A 24,249-nucleotide genomic window follows, 5' to 3' on the forward strand; every position below is an offset into this window, starting at 1 on the left:
TTTACAAAAGCATTGAAACTATTTTATTCTCTTTTTTTGAACTGGTTTCATATCATCATATGTTTATGGTATAATTTAATGTCTCTGGAAAATGTCTCTACCATTTTTGAACTGGTTTCATATCATCATATGTTTGTAGTATAATTTAATGTCTCTAGAAAATGTCTCTACCATTTTTGAACTGGTTTCTTATCATCATCTGTTTACGGTATAATTTAATCTCTAGAAAATGTCTCTACCAAATCCTACATGTTGGATCAAGACCAGATGGTCCCAATGGACACGGCATACGTACACGTCGTCCATGGCAACAACAGCGTGTTCAAAGGCTTGCGTATACGTGCGATCACTCCCAGCTACAAAAGTAGTTGTTTTTTTTGTGAAAACATTTCAAAAACGCAAGTGCATATATGCACAGCTTTTTGTTAAACACCAGGCCAAAAAAAGTCTAACATGCAGTCACCTGCAAATGCTATAGCTAGACGGCCCTGCCACGTGTATGGCAAGCTGACCAAGCTGGTGACGTGGCAGCATTAGGATACAAACCATGCCTACGTGCCAGAAGATGTTGCCAGCCAAGCACGACGTACACTGCGTGTGTAAAACGTAAAGACATTTTGTATTTTTTCACTTCAAAGTTTTTCTCTTTAAAGAAAATGCATTTCAAAGTTCAAACCATGTTGTGCTCACTTTGCCACAAACTTTATAGCCAGAAGATAGATGTATACATCTTTTCTTTTTTGTCACTAGTGAAATGAATTTAAATCAGTGAGCTGTGCATATATTGGACGGTTGTGAGAGCTATCGCATGAACCAGCTATCAACCAGGCGTTACACGTACTAATACAGCTTTGCTTGTAGCAGATGTGTTCTATCATCTTTGCAATGCGTGTATCACGATATTATCAATTTTTTTGATTTAACTTGTTTATGTGCATTTCTGTTTGCGGAAAAAAGATTTTTGAAAAGAAGCTTTTTTTTTGTCAATAAATTCGAGGCCAAATGCTCTCACATCTCTTCACAAAAACATTTGATATATTTTCTCTTGCTCTTGCAGCCTCTCTCTTGCTCGCTCTTGCGTTTGCACGTTTGCTTGATTTGCCACCATGTCTCAGGAGGAGCAGCGCCATGGCCGCCAGCTGCCGCTAGCTACGAGTGGCGTCATCACCTTCAACGGCGTGCCGCTCTCGCCGCTGACCGCCGGCGTCGAGAGCGACGGCGACGACGACGTCGTCATCGTCGACGCGTGTAATAACGGGAAGAGGAAGGTCGGTGACGGGGAAGAAGAAGGGCGCGGATCCCAGGGCGGCGACGACGCCGGGGGCGCGGGGGCCTCCTCCTCCTCCTCCTCGTCGGCGGCGGCGCGCGCCAACACCGTCGTCCCAGTCCCACAGAGGGCGGCGCGCGGCGCCACGGCGCCAACGCCGCGTCCGGTCGCGCCGCCGCAGGCCGGGACGTGGCCCCTCCCGGCGCCCGCGGCGATGCCGCCGCCGCCGCCGCCACCCACGGGCGCCGCGGCGGTCGCGCCGCCGCCGTCGCTCAAGACGTGGTCGTGGGGCGACAACGTCGTGGTCAGCGTGCTCGGCAACATCGGGAACATGACCGTGCGCGCGCCGCTGCGCCGCACCGGCGTGCTCGCCATGGCGTCCGCCGCGCTGAAGAGGTACAACATCACGGCGGTGACGTCGCTGAGCATGTTCATGTTCATGTTCTACACTATCGTGAGTACCATCTCTCCCCTTCGTTTATTTAGAGATAGTAGTTTGCAATGCAAGCGGCTATATATGTATAGATCCACAAGAATGGGAGCACTGGATCTTGGCTATGGTGGTGCATGTGTTTTATAAATAGCGGATAGCGCGGACTTGCCATAACTAGGTTGTTGCTCACGAAACGGCTTACTAGAAATGAAAGTGTCGGAATCTTGGAGCCTACGTAATGTAGGTTGTCATTATGCATATTTTAAATTATAGCGATTGTCCTCGTATCGGAGCTAGTCTTCTTATTATCTGATAACTTATTGTCGTTATTCCGTAACGTATAGAGTAGACTTGTCATACTTATGATGTTGCCCGCAAAATGGCTTACTATAAATGGATAAGAGCTGAATCTTGCAGTCTACGTAATATAGGTTGTCGTTATGCATATATTTAATTATAGCAATTCTCTTCGTATCAGATCTAGTTTTCTATTTTTTTATAACTTATTATCGTTATTCCGTAACGAATAGATTGGACTTTCCATAATTAGGTTCTTGCTCGAAAAATGGTTCATTTGATATATAAGAATATGAGGATCTTGGAGTTCATGATGCATATATTTAGCTATGTGTTTGTACTTGAGTCATAAATAGTTTTCTAATCATCCAAGAGCCTCCCTTATATAGGGGTGAACCCGAAATATGATTAGATGGAAGACTCATCTCCTTCCTCCTTCAGCAACACTCTTCCCACCCCCTTTTTCTGTTTTCCTTTCCTTCTCTCATTTTATCAATAGTGATACAATGGGATAGGGGTGACTCTCTTCCCCCTGCGCCCTCAGAGCATCTCCAGTAATAGCTCCTATTTTACAGCCCCTAAAAATTTAATGGGGGCTTCCCCCATATTCTAAGTACCTAAAAAATACCTTTAACTCTAGCAGCAGTCCCTTTTATCGCCCCTTATTTCATTTCATCTTCTATTTTAACATATACTTTAAAGTTCAAATCTATAGTTCTATACTCTACGCTACTCCTAGTATAAAACCATAATAATCCAACCATATTTAAATTCACAATTCAAATTCGATTCTTTTAAAAAAAATAAAATGGAAATACAAATCCTAGTAGCATGTATTCATAGCTCGGGTGAAACGAGCTTCTGCTGCTGTGGCGCTTCCATGCATTTTCTCACATGTGTTGATTTTTCCCGTCTTCTCATCCACCAATAGACCAGCTACTTCTCTCACGAAGCAACAACCAAGCAAAGCAACAAAAAAGCTGCATAGCACATCGCATGTATCACTTTCCCCATTCTTCCAAGTCCCACAATCGCAGCTGCTAGTGCTACCCTGCTACTACTTTCTCAATTTCGCAGCCTGCAACAACACTTGAATCATCCAGTGCCTCGACGCCATCGCATGACTCGGCCACTGGGCCATGTTTTTCATCGAGTTCAGGCAGAGGGTGCAGGCTAGAGGAGACTCCAGGTACAGCAGACGCGTCGGCCGGGAAGGAGCGTCGGGTAGAGGAATGCACCTGAGGGATGACACAGTAGGCAGGGAGGAGCCGCACCGGCTAGGGATGAGCACTGGGCGGGGGAGGTGCCGGCGGACCAAGACCATTTTGTTGATGAAGAAATGACAAAAATAACAGTTTTAGATCTTGATGAGTTATACAATTTTGTTGTTGATGACTTTTTTTAGTTGAAATCATTTAGTATTTGAAAATGTTGTTTGAAGTTGTCATATTTTCAAATTTAAATACAAACTGTTCAAAAAATGTTATATAGAAAAATAACCAAACTAAAAGTTATAGATATTGATGAGATATACGACTTTGTTGTTGATGATTTTTTCAGTTGAAATCATTTAGTATTTGAAAATATTGTTTGAAGTTGTCATATTTTCAAATTTAAATTCAAACTGTTCGAAAAATATTATATAAAAAAATGACCAAACTAAAATTGTAAATCTTGGTAAGTTATACAACTTTGTTGTTGATAATTTTTCCATTTGAAATCATTTACTACCCGTAAAATTATTTTAACTCATAAAATGAATTATTATACTGCGGTTAATTATTTCGCTATAGTTCAACTTACAAATATGAACATTTCATATAAAAATAGAAAAATACTCATCAGTGACGGGCTTTAGTATGCCCGATAGAGATTAAGTCATCTCAATCGGGTATTAGTATATAGCCCGTCACTAATGAGTCATCTGTGACGGGCCTAGTTGTTATCTCAATCGGGCCCCAACTAGAGCACGTCACGGATGACACTCATCTTAATCGGATCTAAACTATAGCCCGTCACAGATGACTCTTATCTGTGACGGGCTATAGTTAATGCCCATCACAGATTATGGTCATCTGTGATGGGCCCCAACTTGAGGCCCGTTTGAGATATAGAATGTTATCTCAATCGGGCCTAAACTACGGCCTGTCACTGATAGGTGTCGTCCGTGACGGGTCTAAGTTTTGAGCCCATCTAACATGTCTGTGCAATCATATCTCAATCGAGCACTTTTTCGCCCCGATTGAGATGACTTCCTTGTGACGGCCCGCTATTTCCAGACATATTAGAGGCCGTCACAGATGGAAGGATCTGAGTGTACAGCATTGCCAGCCACCGCACCCGCAGCTGCCGAAACGCACCGAACAGCCACCTCCGCCCGCCGGCGCCGCAGCCGAGCCTCGCACGGTCACACGGCGGCTACACTCGAGGGAGTGGCGCTGGCAGCAGTGGCTTCTGCTGCGCTCGGAGGAAACGACTGCTGCTGCTGCGCTCGGAGAGAGCGGCGGCTGCTCTGCTGCTCTCTGCTGCTGCGCTTGAGAGAGCGGCGGCGGCTGCTGCTACCCTCGGAGACCACCATCGTTGCAGCTTGCTCGTCCAGCATCCAAGCCTAGCATCCATCCCCACCTCTCTTTTGACTGCTGCTACCAGGAAAGACTTGCTTGTATGTGTTGTCCGTCTTCACAAGGTGTTGGACAAACTTGATGTTGGCTATGAATATCGGTTGGATTTGGCTATATCTGTGCTTTTGATTCATTGTATGTAATATATGTGCTTTTGCCTCATCTTCCTGTTCTTCCTCTCGCTAACCGGTACCAGCGGCGCCCCCACCTCCACCACCGCCCTGGCCGGCCGCCACGCCACCCGGAACAGCTTGACTCTCCGTGCGCCGGCGTGGCCGGCCGTGTGCTTCAAATCCACCATGTGCTTCTCCTCTCTTGCTCTCTGCTTGGCGATGAGAATGTAAGATGTGTTTAAGCCCGTGATTAGTGAAGACTAACTAATCTGAGCCAAGGGCAACCTGGTCTTTAATGGTCGTTTCTCTCTCCTAATCCTCCCAAAATAATAAAATAATCCCACCTACTTTTTACAAGTCCAACAGCTAATTACCAGATTTTTACGATGCCCTACAGCAAATACGTTCTTACGATGTCTCCTAGCTAATTACACGTTTTTCTAATATCCTGTAGAAAATTTTGCCATTATTATATCGGGATCATTTCTTCCAACAGACAAACCAACACGATCCATCCACAACCTACTTATAGTTAATTAGATGTACCTATGATACCCAAACGTGTGCATGGACGTACATGCAATTATAATCTTATCTATGCATAATTATTTTTATGATACTTAAGTATATGATAATTATTTGAAAGTACAAATAAATAAATTAACTAGTGTATCATCCAGCTATAAATAGTGGGCACGGGTGATTAATACTGCCATGAGCTATACATAACCAAATACTATCAGGATCATTGTTTTTCTACATGAGATAGACCCACACGATCCATACATAACCCACTTATATGTATATCTACCCTATGATATATAAACGTACACTACTGGAGGATGCATCTATAGTTCTGGTTTGCAACACCCTTTAGTCCCGGGTTATAAACCGGGACGTTCAATCTGGAAGTGATATCCATATTCTTGAAGCTAGCTTAGGTAGAGATAGAAAGGGTAGGTGTGTGTTTTACACGAAATTCTAATCTATTCATAGGCCCTCTTTGTTTAGGCTTATAAGCCAACTTATAAGTCGAAAAGTCTAAGCCAAAACAAACAAGCAGCTTTTTCATTTGGCTTTTTTGAAGCCATAAGCCACTCTAACACTATTAAGTCAAAAGCTAGGTTGGAGAAGGTTTTTTTGGCTTATATGAGATAGATGTATGACTCCACCACTAAACTTAGGACATTAAATCCACTGGCTTATAAATCATATAAGCCAATAAGCTGACTTAAAAGTCTAGGCCAATAAGCCTAAGCCTAAATAAAGAGGGCCATAATCATGATGCTTTTTTTCCAGATGCTTTAGTATGTTTACTTTTTAAAAGTTAATTGCTTTCCTTATTTGTAATTTTTCCCAAATCCTACATGTTGGATCGATGGTCCCAATGGAAACGGTATACGTACACGTCGTCCATGGCAACAACAACGTGTTCTAAGGCTTGCGTATACGTACGTGAGATCACTCCCAGCTACAAAAGTTATTGTTTTTTTGTGAAAACATTTCAAAAACGCAAGTGCATATATATATGCACAGCTTTTTGTCACAAACCAAGCCAAAAAAAGTCCAACGTGCAGTCACCTGCAAATGCTATAGCTAGACGGCCCTGCCACGTGTATGGCAAGCTGACCAAGTTGGTGACGTGGCAGCACTAGCTAGGATACAAATCATGCATACGTGCCAGAAGATGTCGCCAGCCAAGCACGTACACTGCGTGTGTAAAACGTAAAGAGATTTTGTATTTTTTCACTTCAAAGTTTCTCTCTTTAAAGAAAATGCATTTCAAAGTTCAAACCATGTTGTTCTCACTTTGCCACAAACTTTATAGCCAGAAGATAGATGTGTATATCTTTTTTTTGTCACTAGTGAAATGAATTTAAATCAGTGAGCTGTGCATATATTGGATGGTTGTGAGAGCTATCGCACGAACCAGCTATCAACCAGGCGTTACACGTACTAATACAGCTTTGCTTGTAGCCGATGCGTTCTATCATCTTTTGCAATGCGTGTGTCACGATATTATCATTTTTTTTTATTTAACTTGTTTACGTGCATTTCTGTTTGGGGAAAAAGATTTTTGAAAAGATGCTTTTTTTTTGTCAATAAATTCGAGGCCAAATGCTCTCTCATCTCTTCACAAAAACATTTGATATCTTTGCTCTTGCTCTTGCAGCCTCTCTCTTGCTCGCTCTTGCGTTGCACGTTTGCTTGCTTTGCCACCATGTCTCAGGAGGAGCAGCGCCATGGCCGCCAGCTGCCGCTAGCTACGAGTGGCGTCATCACCTTCAACGGCGTGCCGCTCTCGCCGCTGACCGCCGGCGCCGAGAGCGACGGCGACGACGACGACGTCGTCATCGTCGACGCGTGTAATAACGGGAAGAGGAAGGTCGGTGATGGGGAAGAAGAAGGGCGCGGATCCCAGGGCGGCGACGACGACGACGACGTCGTAGCTGTCCACGGCGGCGGCGGCGGCGGCGGCAACCGGGCGTGCATGTTCGCGGTGCGGGAGCGGGAGAGGCGGAGGCGGATGAACGACATGTTCGCCGGCATCCGCCGCCTCGTCCCCAACCTCCCGGAGAAGGTATGATCGATTTCACGAGACGTTGAGATCGAGAGCGCTTTGCACGGACAGATCGGTCGGTGCTGTGCTTGAGCTCTCGGATCGGCTAAGCTAGCTAGATTAGCGGCCATGTGCCCATGTGTTCGATGATATCTCTGTTCGTCTACATGTTCAGAGCAGCAGGGTGGAAATCATTGATGGCGCGATCGCTTACATCAAGATGCTGCAGGGGGAGGAGGTCAGGATGGAGGCGCAAAAGCAGGAGCTCCAGCGCGAGCGAGACCGCCTGGCAATGGAGGTGGCGGCGGCCGCCGGGGGCGCGGGGGCCTCCTCCTCCTCCTCGTCCGCCGCGGCGGCGGCGGTGACGGTGGCGGCGTACGGCCCCGCCGGCGCGGTGGGCTCCTCCTCCTCCTCGGCCGCCGCGGCGGCGCGCGCCAACACCGTCGTCCCAGTCCCACAGAGGGCGGCGCGCGGCGCCACGGCGCCGACGCCGCGTCCGGTCGCGCCGCCGCAGGCCGGGACGTGGCCTCTCCCGGCGCCCGCGGCGATGCCGCCGCCGCCGCCACCACCCACGGGCGCCGCGGCGGTCGCGCCGCCGCCGTCGCTCAAGACGTGGTCGTGGGGCGACAACGTCGTGGTCAGCGTGCTCGGCAACATCGGGAACATGACCGTGCGCGCGCCGCTGCGCCGCACCGGCGTGCTCGCCATGGCGTCCGCCGCGCTGAAGAGGTACAACATCACGGCAGTGACGTCGCTGAGCGGGACCGACGCTTCCCGGACCCAGAACATGTTCATGTTCTACACTATTGTGAGTACCATCTCTTCCCTTTGTTTATTTAGAGATAGTAGTTTGCAATGCAAGCGACTATATATGTATAGATCCACAAGAATGGGAGCACTGGATCTTGGCTATGGTGGTGCATGTGTTTTATAAATAGCGGATAGCGTGGACTTGCCATAACTAGATTGTTGCTCGCGAAACAGCTTACTAGAAATGGAAGTGTCAGAATCTTGGAGCCTACGTAATGTAGATTGTCGTTATCCGTATTTTAAATTATAGCGATTGCCCTCGTATCGGAGCTAGTCTTCTTATTATCTGATAACTTATTGTCATTATTCCGTAACGTATAGAGTATACTTGTCATACTTATGCTGTTGCCCGCAAAATGGCTTACTGGAAATGGTTAAGAGCTGAATCTTGCAGTCTACGTAACGTAGGTTGTCGTTATGCATATATTTAATTATAGCGATTCTCTACGTATCAGAGCTAGTTTTCTATTTATTTTATAACTTATTATCGTTATTATGTAACGAATAGATTGGACTTTCCATAATTAGGTTGTTGCTCGAAAAAGGGTTCATTTGATATATAAGAATATGAGGATCTTGGAGTTTATGTAAACTTTGGTTTATCATGGTGCATATATTTAGCTATGTGTTTATACTCAAGTCAAAATTGTTTTCTAATTATATAGGAGCCTCCCATATGTAGGGGCGAACCTGAAATATGATTAGATGAAAGACTCATCTCCTTCCTCCTTCAGCAACACCCTCTCCACCCCCTTTTTCTGTTCCTCCTCTCCCTCTTGTTCTCCCTTCCTTCTCTCCTTCTATCAATAGTGATCCAATGGGATAGGGGTGACTTGAATCCCCTCCCCCTCCCCCAGCACCCATGCTAGATGCGCCCCTATCCATAGCTATCTTTTAACGTATAGTGCAGACTTGCCGTGGTTAATTAGGTTGTTTGCTTACGAAATGACTTTATCGCAATACTATGGATTGAAATATTGAGATCATCTTGTACCCTTGATTATCGTGGTGCATATTATTACAACATTGTTTTGTTGTTATTGACAACCGTATAGTTTAGACTTGTTTTAATAATGATTCGTCAGCTCGCAGACCACTTGCTTTAGGCCTTGTTCGGTTACGCTTGGATTCAATCTGAGTCAGGAATGACAAGTGTAGTAAGAAATTTATGATATATACAATGAGAGACCGGGATTTATTCTGGGCCATGAACCAATTTACTTATGATAGGGACAATAAGGGACCGGGAATCAATCCACTAGTCAAGAGGTGTGAAACTAATCCCAATCTATTATTGTTTCTATCATAAGTAAATTGGTTCCCTGCCCAGAATAAATCCCGGTCTCTCATTGTATCTATCATGAATTTCTTACTACACTTGTCATTCCCGGCCCAGATTGAATCCAAGCGTAACCGAACAAGGCCCGAGGGAAGGATTGGAGTGTATTTATTCCACACCTATTGTGGTGTGGAATTCTACCCCCTCAATCCCCTCCAATCCTTTTCAATCCCCTTCAAACCGAACAAGGCCTTAAGCGGAAAACTCTAAGCTTCGAGTTCACAAAATCATGCGCTGCGATTATGCATATTGCTAAGGACATGGACATGCCGCATGAGTCGATGTATAAGTATATATGGTATCTGTTAATCCACTCTACTTCAACTAAATTATAGATTACCTCGATGTATATATTTAGTTTGATGAAAATTGGGTTCAGTGTTTAACTGAAACTTCATCTATGTTCCATTGTACCCAACTGCTGCATATGCTGCTGACATTTTGGGTGTTGAATTTCCAATGAACGTACAGATCGATATGCCGGACAGGCAGCCCCAGTTTGTGCACCCCAAGGTGTTCGAGGCCATGTACAGAGCGGCGGCCGCCGAGATCGCGGCCTGGATCAACTGCTACTGATCGAGAAAAGCCCACCACCGCCGGCAAGAACGATCCCAATAGGGAAGATTCAGTTCGGCTACCTGCCTACCTCCATTGCATCGATGATCTCACCAGTGTGGTCGCATGCATCTCTGCAGTTAATTATCGTTTGGTTTGGTTTGAGCATTCGGCTCCTCTTCCTCATATCAGTCCAGTGTCGCGTCAAAACTGAAGCAGTTGGATTAGATTTTGGGTTGTTTCTGAATAATGTTGGCGTGTGTGCAGCTAGCATAGCAGGGATGGTGTGTGCAACGTCGTCACTGAATATGTTGCTGCAGAACATTTTAGTCCATTTTTAATTTGGTGTGGTTTGCTTTCCAATAATAAATTAACATTGTGAGGTTTGCTGTCATTTTGTTCTCTCTGGTGCTACTCAGTACTCCCATTATTAATGTCATAGCTGTAGCTGTGAGCTAGGCCTCGTTTGGGCCTTGGGTGAACTCACTCATGGGCTGCTAGCTCATGGTCTGCAGTAATCCAGCCCATGGGATTCCAGCAGTTAACCTTCAACAGGAAAGAAGAAATTCGAAGGAACCAGTCCATTTGCACACCCAGACGAACTGCAGTGAAGAAGAGGGCTTATTTGGGTTGATCCCCAAATCAACATTACCAAATTCATGCTAGTACTTGGTTTGGCCCACATTTTGGTGATTCTAAAATTTGGTACTCTGTCTGACATTAATCTAAAGACTCTTATTTCACCAAAATTTTAGTGATGTCAATTTTTTTAGAAAGTAATGTCAAATTTTGGTACTTTTTTTTCACGAACACGCATATAACATCCTGAAAATTCCTAACAATAAAAATCACTAAAATTTTGAAAATTTTCAAAACTTTTATATCATGCTGGATGTTATGGTTGTTCTTGCTTGCCAAACTATAAATTGTCACCATGGAGAATCAAATTAAAGAGGTACATCTACATAATAAATACAATTTACAAGAATACATTATTTATTACTAAACCTATAAATATTTATGCACAAGAAAGCAAAGCCAAATAAAGCACAAGTCAATTATTTATTTCTATAATATAGATTACAAATTGAATGTTAAATACTTTAACCATGTTGACAAGTGTCATGACATCTAAGTAACCATGAAATAGTCGCCACTACAATGACTATATATATATATATATATATATATATATATATATATATATATATATATATATATATGAGTGTTACACTAGAATAATTAAATTAATATCTATAACTTTCATTGAGTCTTTCATGGAATAAAATTCACTCAGATAAAATAATTGGTCATGTAAATGAATTGAGCTTTATATATAAAATGTGTTTATGTGAGTGTATAATTAAACATTTAGATCAATATTGTACCAAGTCTCAATTTAATTTTATGGAATAACAAATTAAACATATCCATGTAAAATACATTGTTATACAAGTAAACTCGACCAATGTGCTATTGTATTATTAAAGGTCACATTAGAATATTTAATTAGTTTTTAAGAAATATCAAAGCCTAGAAGTTATATTGGATAATTTTTGGATAATCTAATGGAAAACAAATTCATTTGGGAATTAATGAATAACCAAGTAAATATTCAAATCAAACATTTGAATTCGCAAAACCAAAATGAATAGATTACATTTCAATTCAAATCCAATCCCATTCACTTTTGCAGTTTAGCCCTTCCCTTTTCCTCTTTGTCCTTTTCTTCCTTTTCTTTTCTTCTCCAGCCGGCACTATTCATCGCGCATGACCTGTTCGATATGGGCCCAAGCCGCTCCCTCACCTCACGCCGCATCCCTCCGCATCCGCGCTCGCGCCCAGACACCGCGCATGCGATCGACCACGCCACCTCCGCATCTTGCGTCGCCCCCGTGCACCGCATCGTGCCGCGCCCTAACTCCGTGTTACGCCAAGTCCGCCATTCTGCCGCGAATCCCGGCATCCGTCAGCGCCGCCATCTCCTTCAGCCGTCGCTCCAAGAGATGAGGAACGAAGCCGATTGGATAAGCGCGTCGCCATTGCCACGTCCGCCCCATTATCTAGACGCCATGACGTCCCATCGCCCCTCCATGCACCCGCTGGACAAAACGATGCGCACCCTCTCAAGCTAGCGCTGAGGCTCACAGGCTAGGAGCTGTAGGGTGATGATTAAGCCACAGAGACTTAATGGAGAAGAGGATGGAAACCTTAGGGCAAGTTTTATAGTAGAGGTGACCACCACATACAATTTCATGCATGACATACATAATTAAATTAAAAGGTGACATGTATAATAGGTTGTTTCTACCACACAATCCCCAACATCTCTAACACTCTCACATGTTTATTGAAGTTTGTGTAGAGGTTGCCCCTTGCATGAGAGGTGACTATTTCTCTCTCATCTTTCTTCTCTCCTCCACCTCACTATTTAGTCCTATGTGGCATATTGGAGCTTGTGCTTAGATGCCCATAGTACTGCCCTTAGCCGCGTTAACCTCCCTAACCTAGGCCGTAGACAGCCATCGAGTGCGCCTGTCATCAACCTCATCCTCCACGCTATCCAGGCTTATCCCCAAGCCAAGCCCCCATAAAAACCCCAACCCTCTCTGCCTCTCCCTTGGATACACATTTCGTCGAACACCTATCATGCATGCCAGCATCGTCTTCTCTGCTCCACCACCACCGCCGATCTTCGTCGTTTCCCCATTCCTCGGTAAGTCCTCGCTCCTCTGGCCTCTCCTAGTTCCGTAGAAGCTAGAGCCCCCTCTAATTTTGGCGGTTAGCGCCCGAAGCCGTGACGGTTCGGCCGCCGTTCCGCCACCAACGAGCTCGCCGTGGACAAGCCATCCCGGAGCTCCTCTTAGCCATATAGTGAGAAAAACGGAACCCCCGTACGCCGTAGATGCTCATGCCCCCATCAATCTGGTCGGAAACCTTCCCTACCACCCTAGCCCCGAGCTGCCCGAGCTCGGGATCATGGCGTTTCTTGGTTTGCCGCCGTCCATGCGCTGCCGTGCGCCGTAGCCGCCTGCGGGGTGTTCGCCGGAGCTCTCCGCACCTTCCCCGGCCGCTGGCCTCGCGCCAACCCGGCCTCACCCGGCTGCATCCTCCCCTGCTGCTTCCGCTCGGGCTGGACTGCTGGAGGTTGAAGACGACTCCCTTCTGAGTCGCTGACGAGCTAGGCCCACCTCCATCTTCTCGATAGAAAAATAATTTGGAACAAAAGAAAATCAAGACCTTGACCCCATTTGTCAGTCCGGTAGCTGTGGATGGGATTTCGGATTAAAATAAATCAATTAGGAACAGTAACTTTTCGCTATTTCTCGGATTAATTCAAATTTGAGTCTTTAAACTAGCATAACTTATTCATTTTAACTCCAATTTGAGTGAAACTTAAACCTAAATTCATAAGCTTCCCAATGGTATATAACTCACTATTTAATAAAATATATTTATAATTATTAAATAATTAATATCAAATGATTAGATAATGATTAAACTAAAAATGTGCTAGCAAATAAAAATTATCATTGTACAGTGAACTAGGTAGAGGAATATTTGTTGTTAGCATGTTCTGTCACTATGGGAGAACCATGTGTAGCTATATGTATTAGTTCAATTTAAAGCAAAGATAGGACATATTAGTATCATTTATTATTCCATGATTATATATAGTCAAGTTCATGATTTAGTCATTGTCTAAATAGAGGATTAACTTAATGAGTTTATAACTAAAAATCTAAGTACACACATATCACAGTCCTTAGTTTGTCCATGAGGTATAATAAGAGAGCTGGGTGTGATGGAATCAATCGAATGATAGATTTAACCAGTGCAATATCCTATATAGTAGTATATATATAATTTGGTTGACGCCTATTATTTAACAGAACAATAAATAACTCATGTTCGGTAAATGATCCAATATTAACATATTATTGAACTCGCATGTATAGTACATCTATTTAACACATACACAGTAAGTCAATCACCTACTTTTGCACCTATTAAACTATGAATTGTTCGATAAACATCAAAGTTAGATAAAACACTAATTATAAATCTTGACCTCGTTACAAGACCACACAGACAAATAATCTGTACCTATAACCTCACAGATCTAACATATAGAGCATGGATGATTATTAACCCTTTTATAATTTATAATGACAAGTAAAATATGATCATAATTAAAATAATGCCCCATTGGTAAAATAATAATATAAATGATTCCTTGTGATTGCTTGTTGATCCTAATTAAATTAATCCATCCAACGACAGAACCTTTAATATATGACCATTTTACTTGAATAGATGCATGCGTAGTCATATAACCCTCCCATAACCCTATAGCTAGACTAAACCACATAGTAGCACTGTATATCTCATATATTATGCTAGTAGTACCAATAGAGCCATCAGGACAATATAAAATACTAAGAAACCTTAGCCCATAAGCTTTCTTGTCTCATCAGCTGCTTGCATGCTAAGTAATTTAGAGCCTAAGCTACCTCAATTTTCCTTACCTATATAAACTGTGCAGCCATAGTAGAGACTTCGTAGCACCTTACAATCCATTAGCAAACACAGTAAAATGAGCAACCCTAGGTACGACCCAACAATTATATTTTGTTTGTGCATATTGATTGTTGCTTGAATATTGGTTTCTCTCGCGTATTATAGTATTGGTGTATCGATTAGTCGTGAAGCAACATATGCAAGCTTCCAGGAGGTGAAGGTTGATCAAGATTATATCAAGAATAGGAACTATCCTGAGCAGCAAGTCATCACTAATCTTTGAGCATGTTGAACCCATTGCGAACTTATTTTGGATTTAAAATAAAGTTTGCATGCTATATGGATATACGTGAATGTCCTACTTTGTTATATGCCATGCCTTTGATATTGATGACCCATGCAATCCTTGTAATCCATAATATCGTGTGTCTTTACTCAATACTTTATAAATGCTTAGCCATGCTACTTTAGAATCATGCATATTCATATTTATCAAAATACTTTATGCTTGGGCAACTACCTTTGGGAAGGTGGTTGAGATGCGGCATGTGGAGACATGAGTGCCACATTGCCATGACATTGGTGACATGATTTGTGAAAGGAAAAATAAAACTAAACAACTGTTTTCGACTGGGGCGACTGGATGACTTGGGTGGAGTCCGGTAAAGGCTAGTGCCGTCCCTGGTCAATTAAGGACCGAGCCATGAAGTTAAGCATGAAACGACCTCAGTACAACCGTACTTCTCGTGTGGGTATAGACCTAGCAGAGTAAATAGCCGAGCGGAGGCGGAACCCAAGCCGTAGTGGTTTTCTTGTTGTGTGTGAGGCAGGGACTACGGTGGGGCAGCCATTGGTATGACCACGAGGGGCGGGTGCCTACAGTGGTGTCGCCATCGGTAGGACTGCCATGTGTAAACATAAACTTAACTATAACTTAACTCCTCTCACTGCTAGAAATCTTGGACGCCTAGAGTGCATGAGGACTAAAGTTGATGGAGCGGGTACTGCCAAAGTGAGGTTATGGAAAGGCTTTGCCGTGGCAAGTCTCATTCGTTGGGATGTAGGCTCATGTGTTGGGCAAGTCGCGGAGTACGGGTAAAGTGTACATCCACTACAGTGTGAGTAAATCAATCTATTCGAATAGCCGTGCTCGTGGTTATCGAGCACCGGGACGTGTATTACACTTGGCTAGACTCTAATTTCTTAATCTGATTGGGATGGGATATGCATGATGATTTTGTGCTGATGGATCAACTTCTCGAGAGGCGAGAAGGGGTAGACCCCAGAAAACCATGACGACCAGTGGCGGGAAGCTATCCTTGGGAACACAATGGATGGTGGACAGAACTGTCGCTGTTTAATGAACCATGGAGTTAAAACTTGATTAGTTTATGCTAGGTCTTAGGTTTGTGAAATGATATTTGAAAACTCAGCTTTACGCAAAGTAACCATAGCCACTCCTTGTATTATCCTGTACATTACTGCATTTTGTGTGGTGGCTTGCTGAGTACTTTTGTACTCATTGTTGCTCTATATATACCTTTTAGCAGAGTGTTGAAGAGAAGCCCTTGTTAGTACGCTTGCGTACCTAGCAAGATGATCGGAGTGCAGTTCCATTCTAGGTCTCGTTCCCTAGTCGACTGCTTGTGACATGTCAACCAGGCCCTTGTATTATTTTGTCTTCCACTGTTGTTCTCTGATAGTTGTTGGCCTGCCTGGCCCTAATGTAAGCATTTAACTCTCTTAGCCTGAATTCATTCGTGATATGTTGTGATTCGGCTATATATGTGTGTACCAACTACTGATCCAGGGATTGGTACTGATAAACACAGAAGATTTCCGATTTCCGAAATCGGGGGTCAACAGCGCAAAAGGATTGCACGTCAATATATTAGTAGAAAAGGAATTTTGTTACACGCCGCAAACAGCCAGACTGGCTTATGCCAAGAAAAGGGGGAAAACATAACCAAAGAAAAGTAAGAGACTACTACGACGGCTAAACGCAACTCCAATCAGCTGGGAGGAGGGCAGAGCCCCGCTACACTCGCAAGAAATCCCCAAAAGAAGCAACGCCAGCTAACGACCACAGACGACCCTCCGAGAGGATGGACTCTAGAACCACTAAGACCGAAGAGAGCGCAGAGTCGAAGACCCTAGAGTTATGTTTCTTCCATAACTGCCAAGAGACAAGGAGGACTTGGGAGTCGAAGTCGGCACGGAGATGCGTAGGTAAGCAAGCCCTAGAAGATGGCCACCAGTCCTAGAGCCAGTTTCCACGGGGAGGAGAAAGGGCAGCCCAACCAGGAGGCGACAGCACACAGAGCCAGACCTGCCGAGCGAACACGCAGTCTAGGAGAATGTGTTTCGCCGTCTCAAGCTCCTGAGCACAAAAGGGGCAAGCCGAGTTGCTATCGATACCACGCTTCTAGAGGAGATCGGCTGTCCAGCAGCGCTGCTAAAATGCAAACCAGAGGAATAACTTGCATTTAGCAGGACCCTTCACGTGCCAAAGAAGATCAGCACAGGCGAAGGAGTGTTGGCCATAGAAGAACGCCTGGTACGCTGAACGCACCGTGCAGCACTGGTTACTCGTCCAACACCAAACAAGACGATCTTCGACACCTGGCGAGAGCCGATTGTGAAGCACCGCATCCCAAGCCAGAAGAAACTGGGAGATGACCAGGACAATGAGGGCGCCACCGATGTCAGAAACCCAGGAATTGTTCACCAGGCCAGAAGCAACCGTGTGCGAACTTCGGAGTCGTTGGGGCACAACGAAGAGAAGGTCTGGAGCCAAAGAGGCCACCGATCCAACGGTCAGACCAGAAGAGCATCGACTCACCATCTCCCAGCACAAAGAAGGTGGACGCCTCAAACATGTCGGAGACGGTCCGCTCAACTGGGGCCTTCAGGCCATCCTAGTAGGGATGCCCTGAGCGCTGAAGCCGGAGCCAGCAAACACGCAGGGCAAACCCTGCCATCCTGAGGTCAGGAATTCCCAGCCCACCAAAAGCTTTGGGACGACAGACGTTCGTCCAAGATACCCGGCACTGCCCCCCATGAGCTGAGTCCGTACCCGTCCACAGGAAGGCTCGACGCTTCTTGTTAATGGCTTTAATAACCCAGACAGGAAGGCCGATCGCCATAGACACATGGACCGGAATGGAGGAGAGGACAGACTGGACCAGCACAGAGCGGCCGGCCAGCGTGGTGAGACGTCCCTTCCAGGGGGAAGCCGATGGGAGACTTTGTCAACAAGCGGTTGTAGGGCCACCTTCGGCAACTTGCGAACAGATAGCGGAATGTCGAGGTAGGTGCAAGCAAAATCAGAAATCGTGCAGGGGAAGCAAGATTAAACTAGCTCTAGGTCCTCGGCCGAGCAACGGATCGAAGTAATCGAGCATTTGGCAAAATTGGTGCGCAGCCCGAAAGCTGCACCAAAGACAGAAAGGATGCACTGGATGAACCCAAGATCCTGTCGAACCGGGGAAAGGAAGAGAACTAGATCATCAGCATAGAGGGAGGCGTGAGGTCGCAAGGCACGATCGTTAAGCTGAAGGAACCCGCCCGAGTCGGAGGCCTTACAGAGCATCACATTGAGCACATCCATGACTAGAATGAAGAGTATAGGGGATAGAGGATCTCCTTGCCGAAGACCCATTCGGTGAGGGAAGCGTGGACCAGGCACCCCATTGATCAGCACTCGGGAAGAGGAGGCACTGAGGATGAGGGAGATCCAATCCCGCCAACGCTAACTGAACCCGAGATGAGCAAGCACCTGAAGCAAGAATGGCCAACTGACCGTGTCAAAGGCCTTTGCGATGTCCACCTTGAGAAGGAGGCGGAGAGTGCGCCTGGCATGGAGGGCCCTTGCCGCGAGTTGGTCATAGCGAAAGTTGTCGTGGAGGGATCGACCTTTGACGAAGGCACTTTGATTGGCCGCCATAAGCCCGTCAAGGTGGAGAGAGAGACGGGAAGCCAGGATCTTGGAGAACAACTTCCCAAAGCTGTGGATGAGGCTAATCGGTCAAAAATCCTTGACGTCAACGACCACATCCTTCTTTGGCAGAAGGGAGATGAGGGCATCATTAAGGGAGGCAAATCCCCGGCCTTTAGTCAAAAAGAGGGAGTTGAGAGCTGCCAAGAACTCCGACTTAATCACCGACCAGCAAGTCTTGTATAACCGACCCGTGAACCCATCAAGACCAGGCGCCTTGTCAGAAGGCAAAGACTTAATCACCGCCCACACCTCCTCCTCCGAGAACGGGTCATCTAGCCCCCCAAGCTGCATAGGGCTGAGGCCAAGGGAGTGAAGGTCAAGAGCGAGATCAAGCTCAACGCACGTCCCCAAGATAGATCCAAAGTGAGTGGAGACGAGCTCTTAAAGCTCTCATCATGTGAAACGATGAGCTGGTCTCCATCTCAAAGGTGAGTGATGAAGTTCTTTCGCCTTCAGGCCCTAGCGTGATAGTGGAAAAACTTGGTGTTAGCGTCACCCTCCTTGAGCCAGATCAAGAACGAACGCTGGCAAGCTATGGTGCGCTCAAGAGAGGCAAGCCCGAGGCGTTTCAGCTTCAAGTCCCGCCACAACTAGGTCGCCAAGGGAGAAAGAGACCGGTTCTCTTGCGTGACATCAAGTCGGAAGACAAGCTCCTTCGCCATTTGAAGGTGGAGACGGACGCTACCAATGTGACGGTCGCCCCAGCTCTGCAAGCGCTTAGCTGTGTTGGTGAAACACCAGGCAAGCGCGGCGAGAGGGGGAAGGTTGGACGGAGGTTGCCAGGCGTCCTGCACAACTTGAAGGAAGCCGTCGAACTTGCGCCAAATGGCTTCAAACCGAAAGCTCTCGGCAAATCGACGCAGGAATGAAGCAGGAGAGCACAGTGATCAAAGGCAACAGAGGAGGCTTCTTGAAGAAGACATGGGGGAAAGAGCTCCTCCCAATCCGTAGAGAAGAAAACACGATCTAGCTTGACGAGCGTAGGAGAGTCATGCTCGTTGCTCCATGTGAAACGACGGCCGTGAAGCGGCAACTCCCGGAGGTCCAACTCATCGATCAATCGACGAAAGTGGCCCATCATTCGGCGATTGAGATTCAAGTTGTTCTCGTCCTGGGAGTCGAGGATAAGGTTGAAACCGCCTGCAACAGCCCACAGACCTGAGCAAGAGGATCGTAGCATCCGAAGCTCATCCAGGAACCAAAGTTTCTTTGGTTCTTCCTATGGCCCATAGACGATGGAGAGCCACCAGGGGGCATCATCGGAGTGGTGCCGAACCAACGCGGTAAGAGATAATTCCGCAAGGTGAACATCCGAGACCGACTAGACGGCCGTCCACCAGGCAAGCAACACACCCCCAAACCGACCAACAGCAGGCAAGAAAGAATAATCAAACTCAAGGCCTAACATTTCCAGAATAATACGAGACGGGATGACATCCATTTTTGTTTTCTCAAGACAGAGAAGAGAGACCCGCTCGTCACGAACCACATCACAAACCGCATCCCGGCGGGCGCGAGAGTTCAGACCCCGCACGTTCCACACCAAAATGTTCTCATTACATGATCCCATAGAAAAGAGACCACGCAGAGAAGGGGAAGACAAGGGAAAGGGTCAACCGCAGGCAGACAACATCTCAATCGCCTGCGCAGGAGGCAGCGAGCTAGAGAGGAGTGCAGAGAGGGCGATGATGTGGTCCTGCGAGAGGGGCTCAGTGAAGAGAGCGTCGAAGTCTGCCAAGGCCTGTGCCAGGACCGGACCCTCGTTGGGCACCATCTCGAGCTTGCGCATCAGGTTGCACTATGCGCGAGTAATCATGTGACACGGGCCAGCAAGCGCGATGTGGGCAGCAATCCACTTGCTGCGCTTCGGCACCACTCCCACGGCCGCGACGGTAGGTGCCATAGGCGCGGGGGGAGTATGCGGCGCAGGACAGAGAGGCTTGCAGCAGCTGGCGAGGATGGCGCGAAGAGCGGCGTTCTGCACGACCGAGGGAGGCAGTGAGCACGCCATCGGCTGGCCGTCGAGATCAAGAGCGAGAATCGGCATGTCGAACAAGATCTCCTCGCCACCAACCGGCATGTCGAACAAGATCTCCGCGCCATCAGCCACAGGGGAAGGAGGGACTGCCACGGCCGCTAGCCACGCAGCCCCCTCTCCCACAGTCGGTCCAGACTCGTGCCCAATAGCGGCAGCCATGGCCGGGGCCTCATCCCCAGCAGCAGATGCAGACACGGACGTCGGCGAAGGAGACGTCGGAGCCCCCTCTCCCATCACCGGCCCATCCACCATGGAGGGGCGCTGAGCTGCGGAGGAAGAACGCTCGGTGTTGGCGGTAGGGATGGAGGCCAGCGAAGGTAGTTTTGGCGGGGACCGCGGCGGCCAGAAGACAGCCGGAACCTCCTCCCCGGCAGCCAAAGCATCTAGCTCGTCGAAGAAAGCCACAGCAGCCACGGCCTCCGGGAGTGACGGCGATGAAGGCGGCGACGCGGTGACCACCTCCACGGCCACCACCGCCTCCGTCGGCAGCCGAGGGCAAGCTAGCCTCCCCCACTGCCGGCAGGGCAGCGAACCTAGAGGCCGGCACAGTCGGCGAAGGGGTCGGCGACTGCGGCAGGGGCACGTCTGGTGGCGTTGGCGGCACGTCCGGCGGCGTCGGCGACGGGAGCGAGGTCGGCAGCGCGGGAAGCGACGACGGCGGGCCGGCGGAGCGCGGCGACGCACGAGACGACGACGGCTGCCCGGCGGAACGCGGCGACGCACGAGACGACGACGGCGGTATGGGGGAGCACGAAGACCCTGGCGCCGAGCAAGATGAAGACGGCGGAAGCAGCGCCGGCAACAGCGGCCGCGGAGGAGAGCCGGCGACAGCGGCCGTGGCGGCGAGCTGACCAGCGACAACGGACCCGGAGGAGAGCCCACCAGCAACATCGGCGGGCCGGCCGGCGACGGCTGCCTCGACGAAGAACCCACCAGCGACAGCGGTTGAAGCGGCCGCGGCAGAGAACCCTCCGGCGACTCCGACGACAACGGCCGCGCGCTGCGGTCGCAACGTGACGGCATCCCGAGGAGGCGAGCAGCAGGCGAAGGACGGCTGCAAGGGCGTCGGTGGAGACCGTCGAGGAGGCGGCGAGTCGTCAAGCCCCGCAGCGGCTGGCGAGACCGACGATCGAGAAGGTCAGCGGAGCGTCAGCAGCTGGGCCGACTGGGGGCACCGGCGACAAGGAAACCTCGCCCTCCTCACCCAGCGGCCACACCGCGACTACCGAGGAGGCGATCCCTTCCGGCGACATCCATGGAGAGAGGCGGCTGGGCTGACACGGAAATCCCTCGCCGGTGGCGACGCGGCGCCGGCGACCACTGGCGGCCCAGCGGTCAGAGGCAAAGCGAGAACGAGCCTAGCGGCATCCCGACGTCGGCAAGCGGAGCAGCCTCACAACCCCCGCCCAAAGGCCATGACGGCCCAAGCCCACCAGGGAGAGAAGGGAGAAGGCCCGCCTCAAGATGCATGGGGTCGAAACGAGTGGGCCCATCCAAGGCGGCCCAATGGGGGAGTGGTCCATCATGGGGCACAGGGACCATGTGGGATGGCCCGAAAGGGCCACTCAACGGCGCCGGTCCAGGCGGCAGCTCGCCTGTCTTGGCGCCGCCTCACTTTATTTGGCATTCAACTGTTACACTATGAAACAAAACAGAAAACCAGTGAGCCCAGTCCATTTTACTCTTCGGGACTAGGCTATACTTGAATTTGTATGGGATTGTCTGGGTTGATATCCAAAATAACTGCACCGAAATTGTGGTAGCAACAGCAAATTTTTGTCAACACTTGAATTTGCTAACATTTTTTTACGTAATGCAAAATTTTGGTTCTCTACATAGCATGAAACCAGTCACACTGCAAAATAAAGTTTGTAATGTTATGTGCTATTTGGTTCCGAACCAAACATCCACACCCCACTATAATTTTGGCGTTGAAACAAAATTTTCAAGTTCTTTTCAGGTTTCGAAAGGTGTTGGGAAGTTTAGTGTTAATCATTTTAGAGATAACCTATTCTATACCATCGAGTTTGTTCAAGTTCAACGATTTGCCATCGACATTGTCTCTTTCTATAATATACCGATGACTTTAGCAATTGTTCTATGATATACCATTGGGCTGGACCTTCTTTTCAAAAATACCCAAAATATCCTCAGAGACATACAAAATAAACAATTGATTTCTCTCATTAGAAGTTTCAAAAAAATATGAAATTTTTTATGTGACCTCCTTACACAACATGGAAGTTTGTATACAAGTTTTAAATTTTTTCTGGTATTTTTATTTTTTAAAAAAATATTTTTACGTGGTATATGAGAGAAATTGCTTATAAAGGAGATGATAGCATAAAATATCTTATGTAGTGTGTGAAAGATGATTTATATTAAAAACAAAAATAATAAAATATTTTTATATACAATATAACATATAAGTTATAATTTTAAAAAAAGAAATGTAAAAAACTTGAAACTCCTATAAAAATTTCTATGATGTGTAAGGAGGCCACATAAAAATTTTCATATTTTTTTGAAATTTCTAGTGAGATAAATCAAATGTTAACCTTGTATGTTCATAAGGGTATTTTGGGTATTTTTGAAAAGAATGTCCAACCCAGTGACGTATTGTAGAACAATTGATAAAGTGGCAGGTATATTGTAGAAAGATCCAATGTCGATGGTAAATCGTTGAACTCACACAAACTCAATGGTATAGAATAGATTATCTCATAATTTTATGGTGAATAGTGAAGACCATTGGTGGTGGTGGTAGAGTTATGGGTACATTACTCTATTTAACATGTTTTGCATCCTAGTATTCACAAATATTTAACTCTATTTAATATGGATAACTCCCGGCCTCTATAAAGGATTTTGAATGGATGGAACACATCCAGAAAGCCTGTCCAAATTTATAGTATTAAGATATATCCCATCCACCCAAAAATACTCTATATTTTAGGATGGGCGGAGTATTTCCTACTTAACCTTAAAAATGCCTATGCGAAGCTCGGATATGGTTCAGGTGTAGTTACTAGTGTGACTGCAACTTAAGCAGTCACACTAAGACCATCCAAGTTATATCCAATGGCTGAGATTCCTAGGAGCACTGTTCACATAGAAAAAATATTGTACATATACTGTAGCAATGGTACTGTAGCACTTTAATCTGTACCCTTGATCTGGAAAAATGGATGGATAAGATACCATGCAGTCACTAACTTGCAGTCCTAGCAGTGACTGCATGTGATCTCAATCTGCGAAGCTCATAGTGAGAATGCACTCATCAAACCCCAAATGCCCTTTTACCAGATTTTTCTGTGATGCTACATTTTGGTTATGATTTGCTTGGGAACATACAAACATACCAAGATTATTATCAATTAACAACAGAAGGGATCAGAGAGAAAGTAAAAGAAACGAAAAGAAAAACGGCATATGCTCCCCTTCATCTTGCACGCATGCATGTGCATGCCAGCCTCGCAGGCTCGCAATATCGATCGATCTCGCCCCTGTGTCGCCTCATGTGGCGGCACGCACGGCCCGCGCGCTCCCCATCGATCCATCCATCCTCGCATGCATATATCGATCGATCAGTTCTAGAACTGCAAGCACGCGACCACATGGTCTCCCTCCATGGATCAAACACTTGTTATATGGTAATCGAGCCAATTCTTAATTTGTTATTTTTGGGGTTAAGT

At 46.7% G+C, this 24,249-nt stretch overlaps 1 protein-coding gene and 1 long non-coding RNA gene across 3 annotated transcripts; both read left to right on the forward strand.

Moving 5' to 3' along the window:
- The first annotated feature begins 1,020 nt into the window (after positions 1-1,020).
- Positions 1,021-10,389, forward strand: LOC107276567 (uncharacterized). Of its 2 annotated transcripts, none has more exons than XM_015768984.3 (4): positions 1,021-1,721; positions 6,905-7,312; positions 7,467-8,099; positions 9,912-10,389. In XM_015768984.3, exons 1-4 carry the CDS (start codon positions 1,107-1,109, stop codon positions 10,014-10,016), a joined length of 1,761 nt encoding a protein of 586 aa, XP_015624470.3. In that variant the 5' UTR covers positions 1,021-1,106; the 3' UTR covers positions 10,017-10,389. The 2 variants fall into 2 exon arrangements, with proteins under 2 accessions (XP_015624470.3, XP_025878834.2); XM_026023049.2 differs by having other exon boundaries at positions 7,521-8,099.
- A 2,196-nt stretch (positions 10,390-12,585) lies between these two features.
- On the forward strand, positions 12,586-16,298 carry LOC136355018 (uncharacterized). Its single transcript, XR_010739028.1, has 2 exons — positions 12,586-12,711; positions 16,067-16,298. It is a non-coding gene; the product is annotated as an uncharacterized lncRNA (long non-coding RNA).
- The last annotated feature ends 7,951 nt before the right edge of the window (positions 16,299-24,249 follow it).

Source organism: Oryza sativa, chromosome 2, assembly GCF_034140825.1.
Source record: "Oryza sativa Japonica Group chromosome 2, ASM3414082v1".
Lineage (NCBI taxonomy): Eukaryota > Viridiplantae > Streptophyta > Magnoliopsida > Poales > Poaceae > Oryza > Oryza sativa.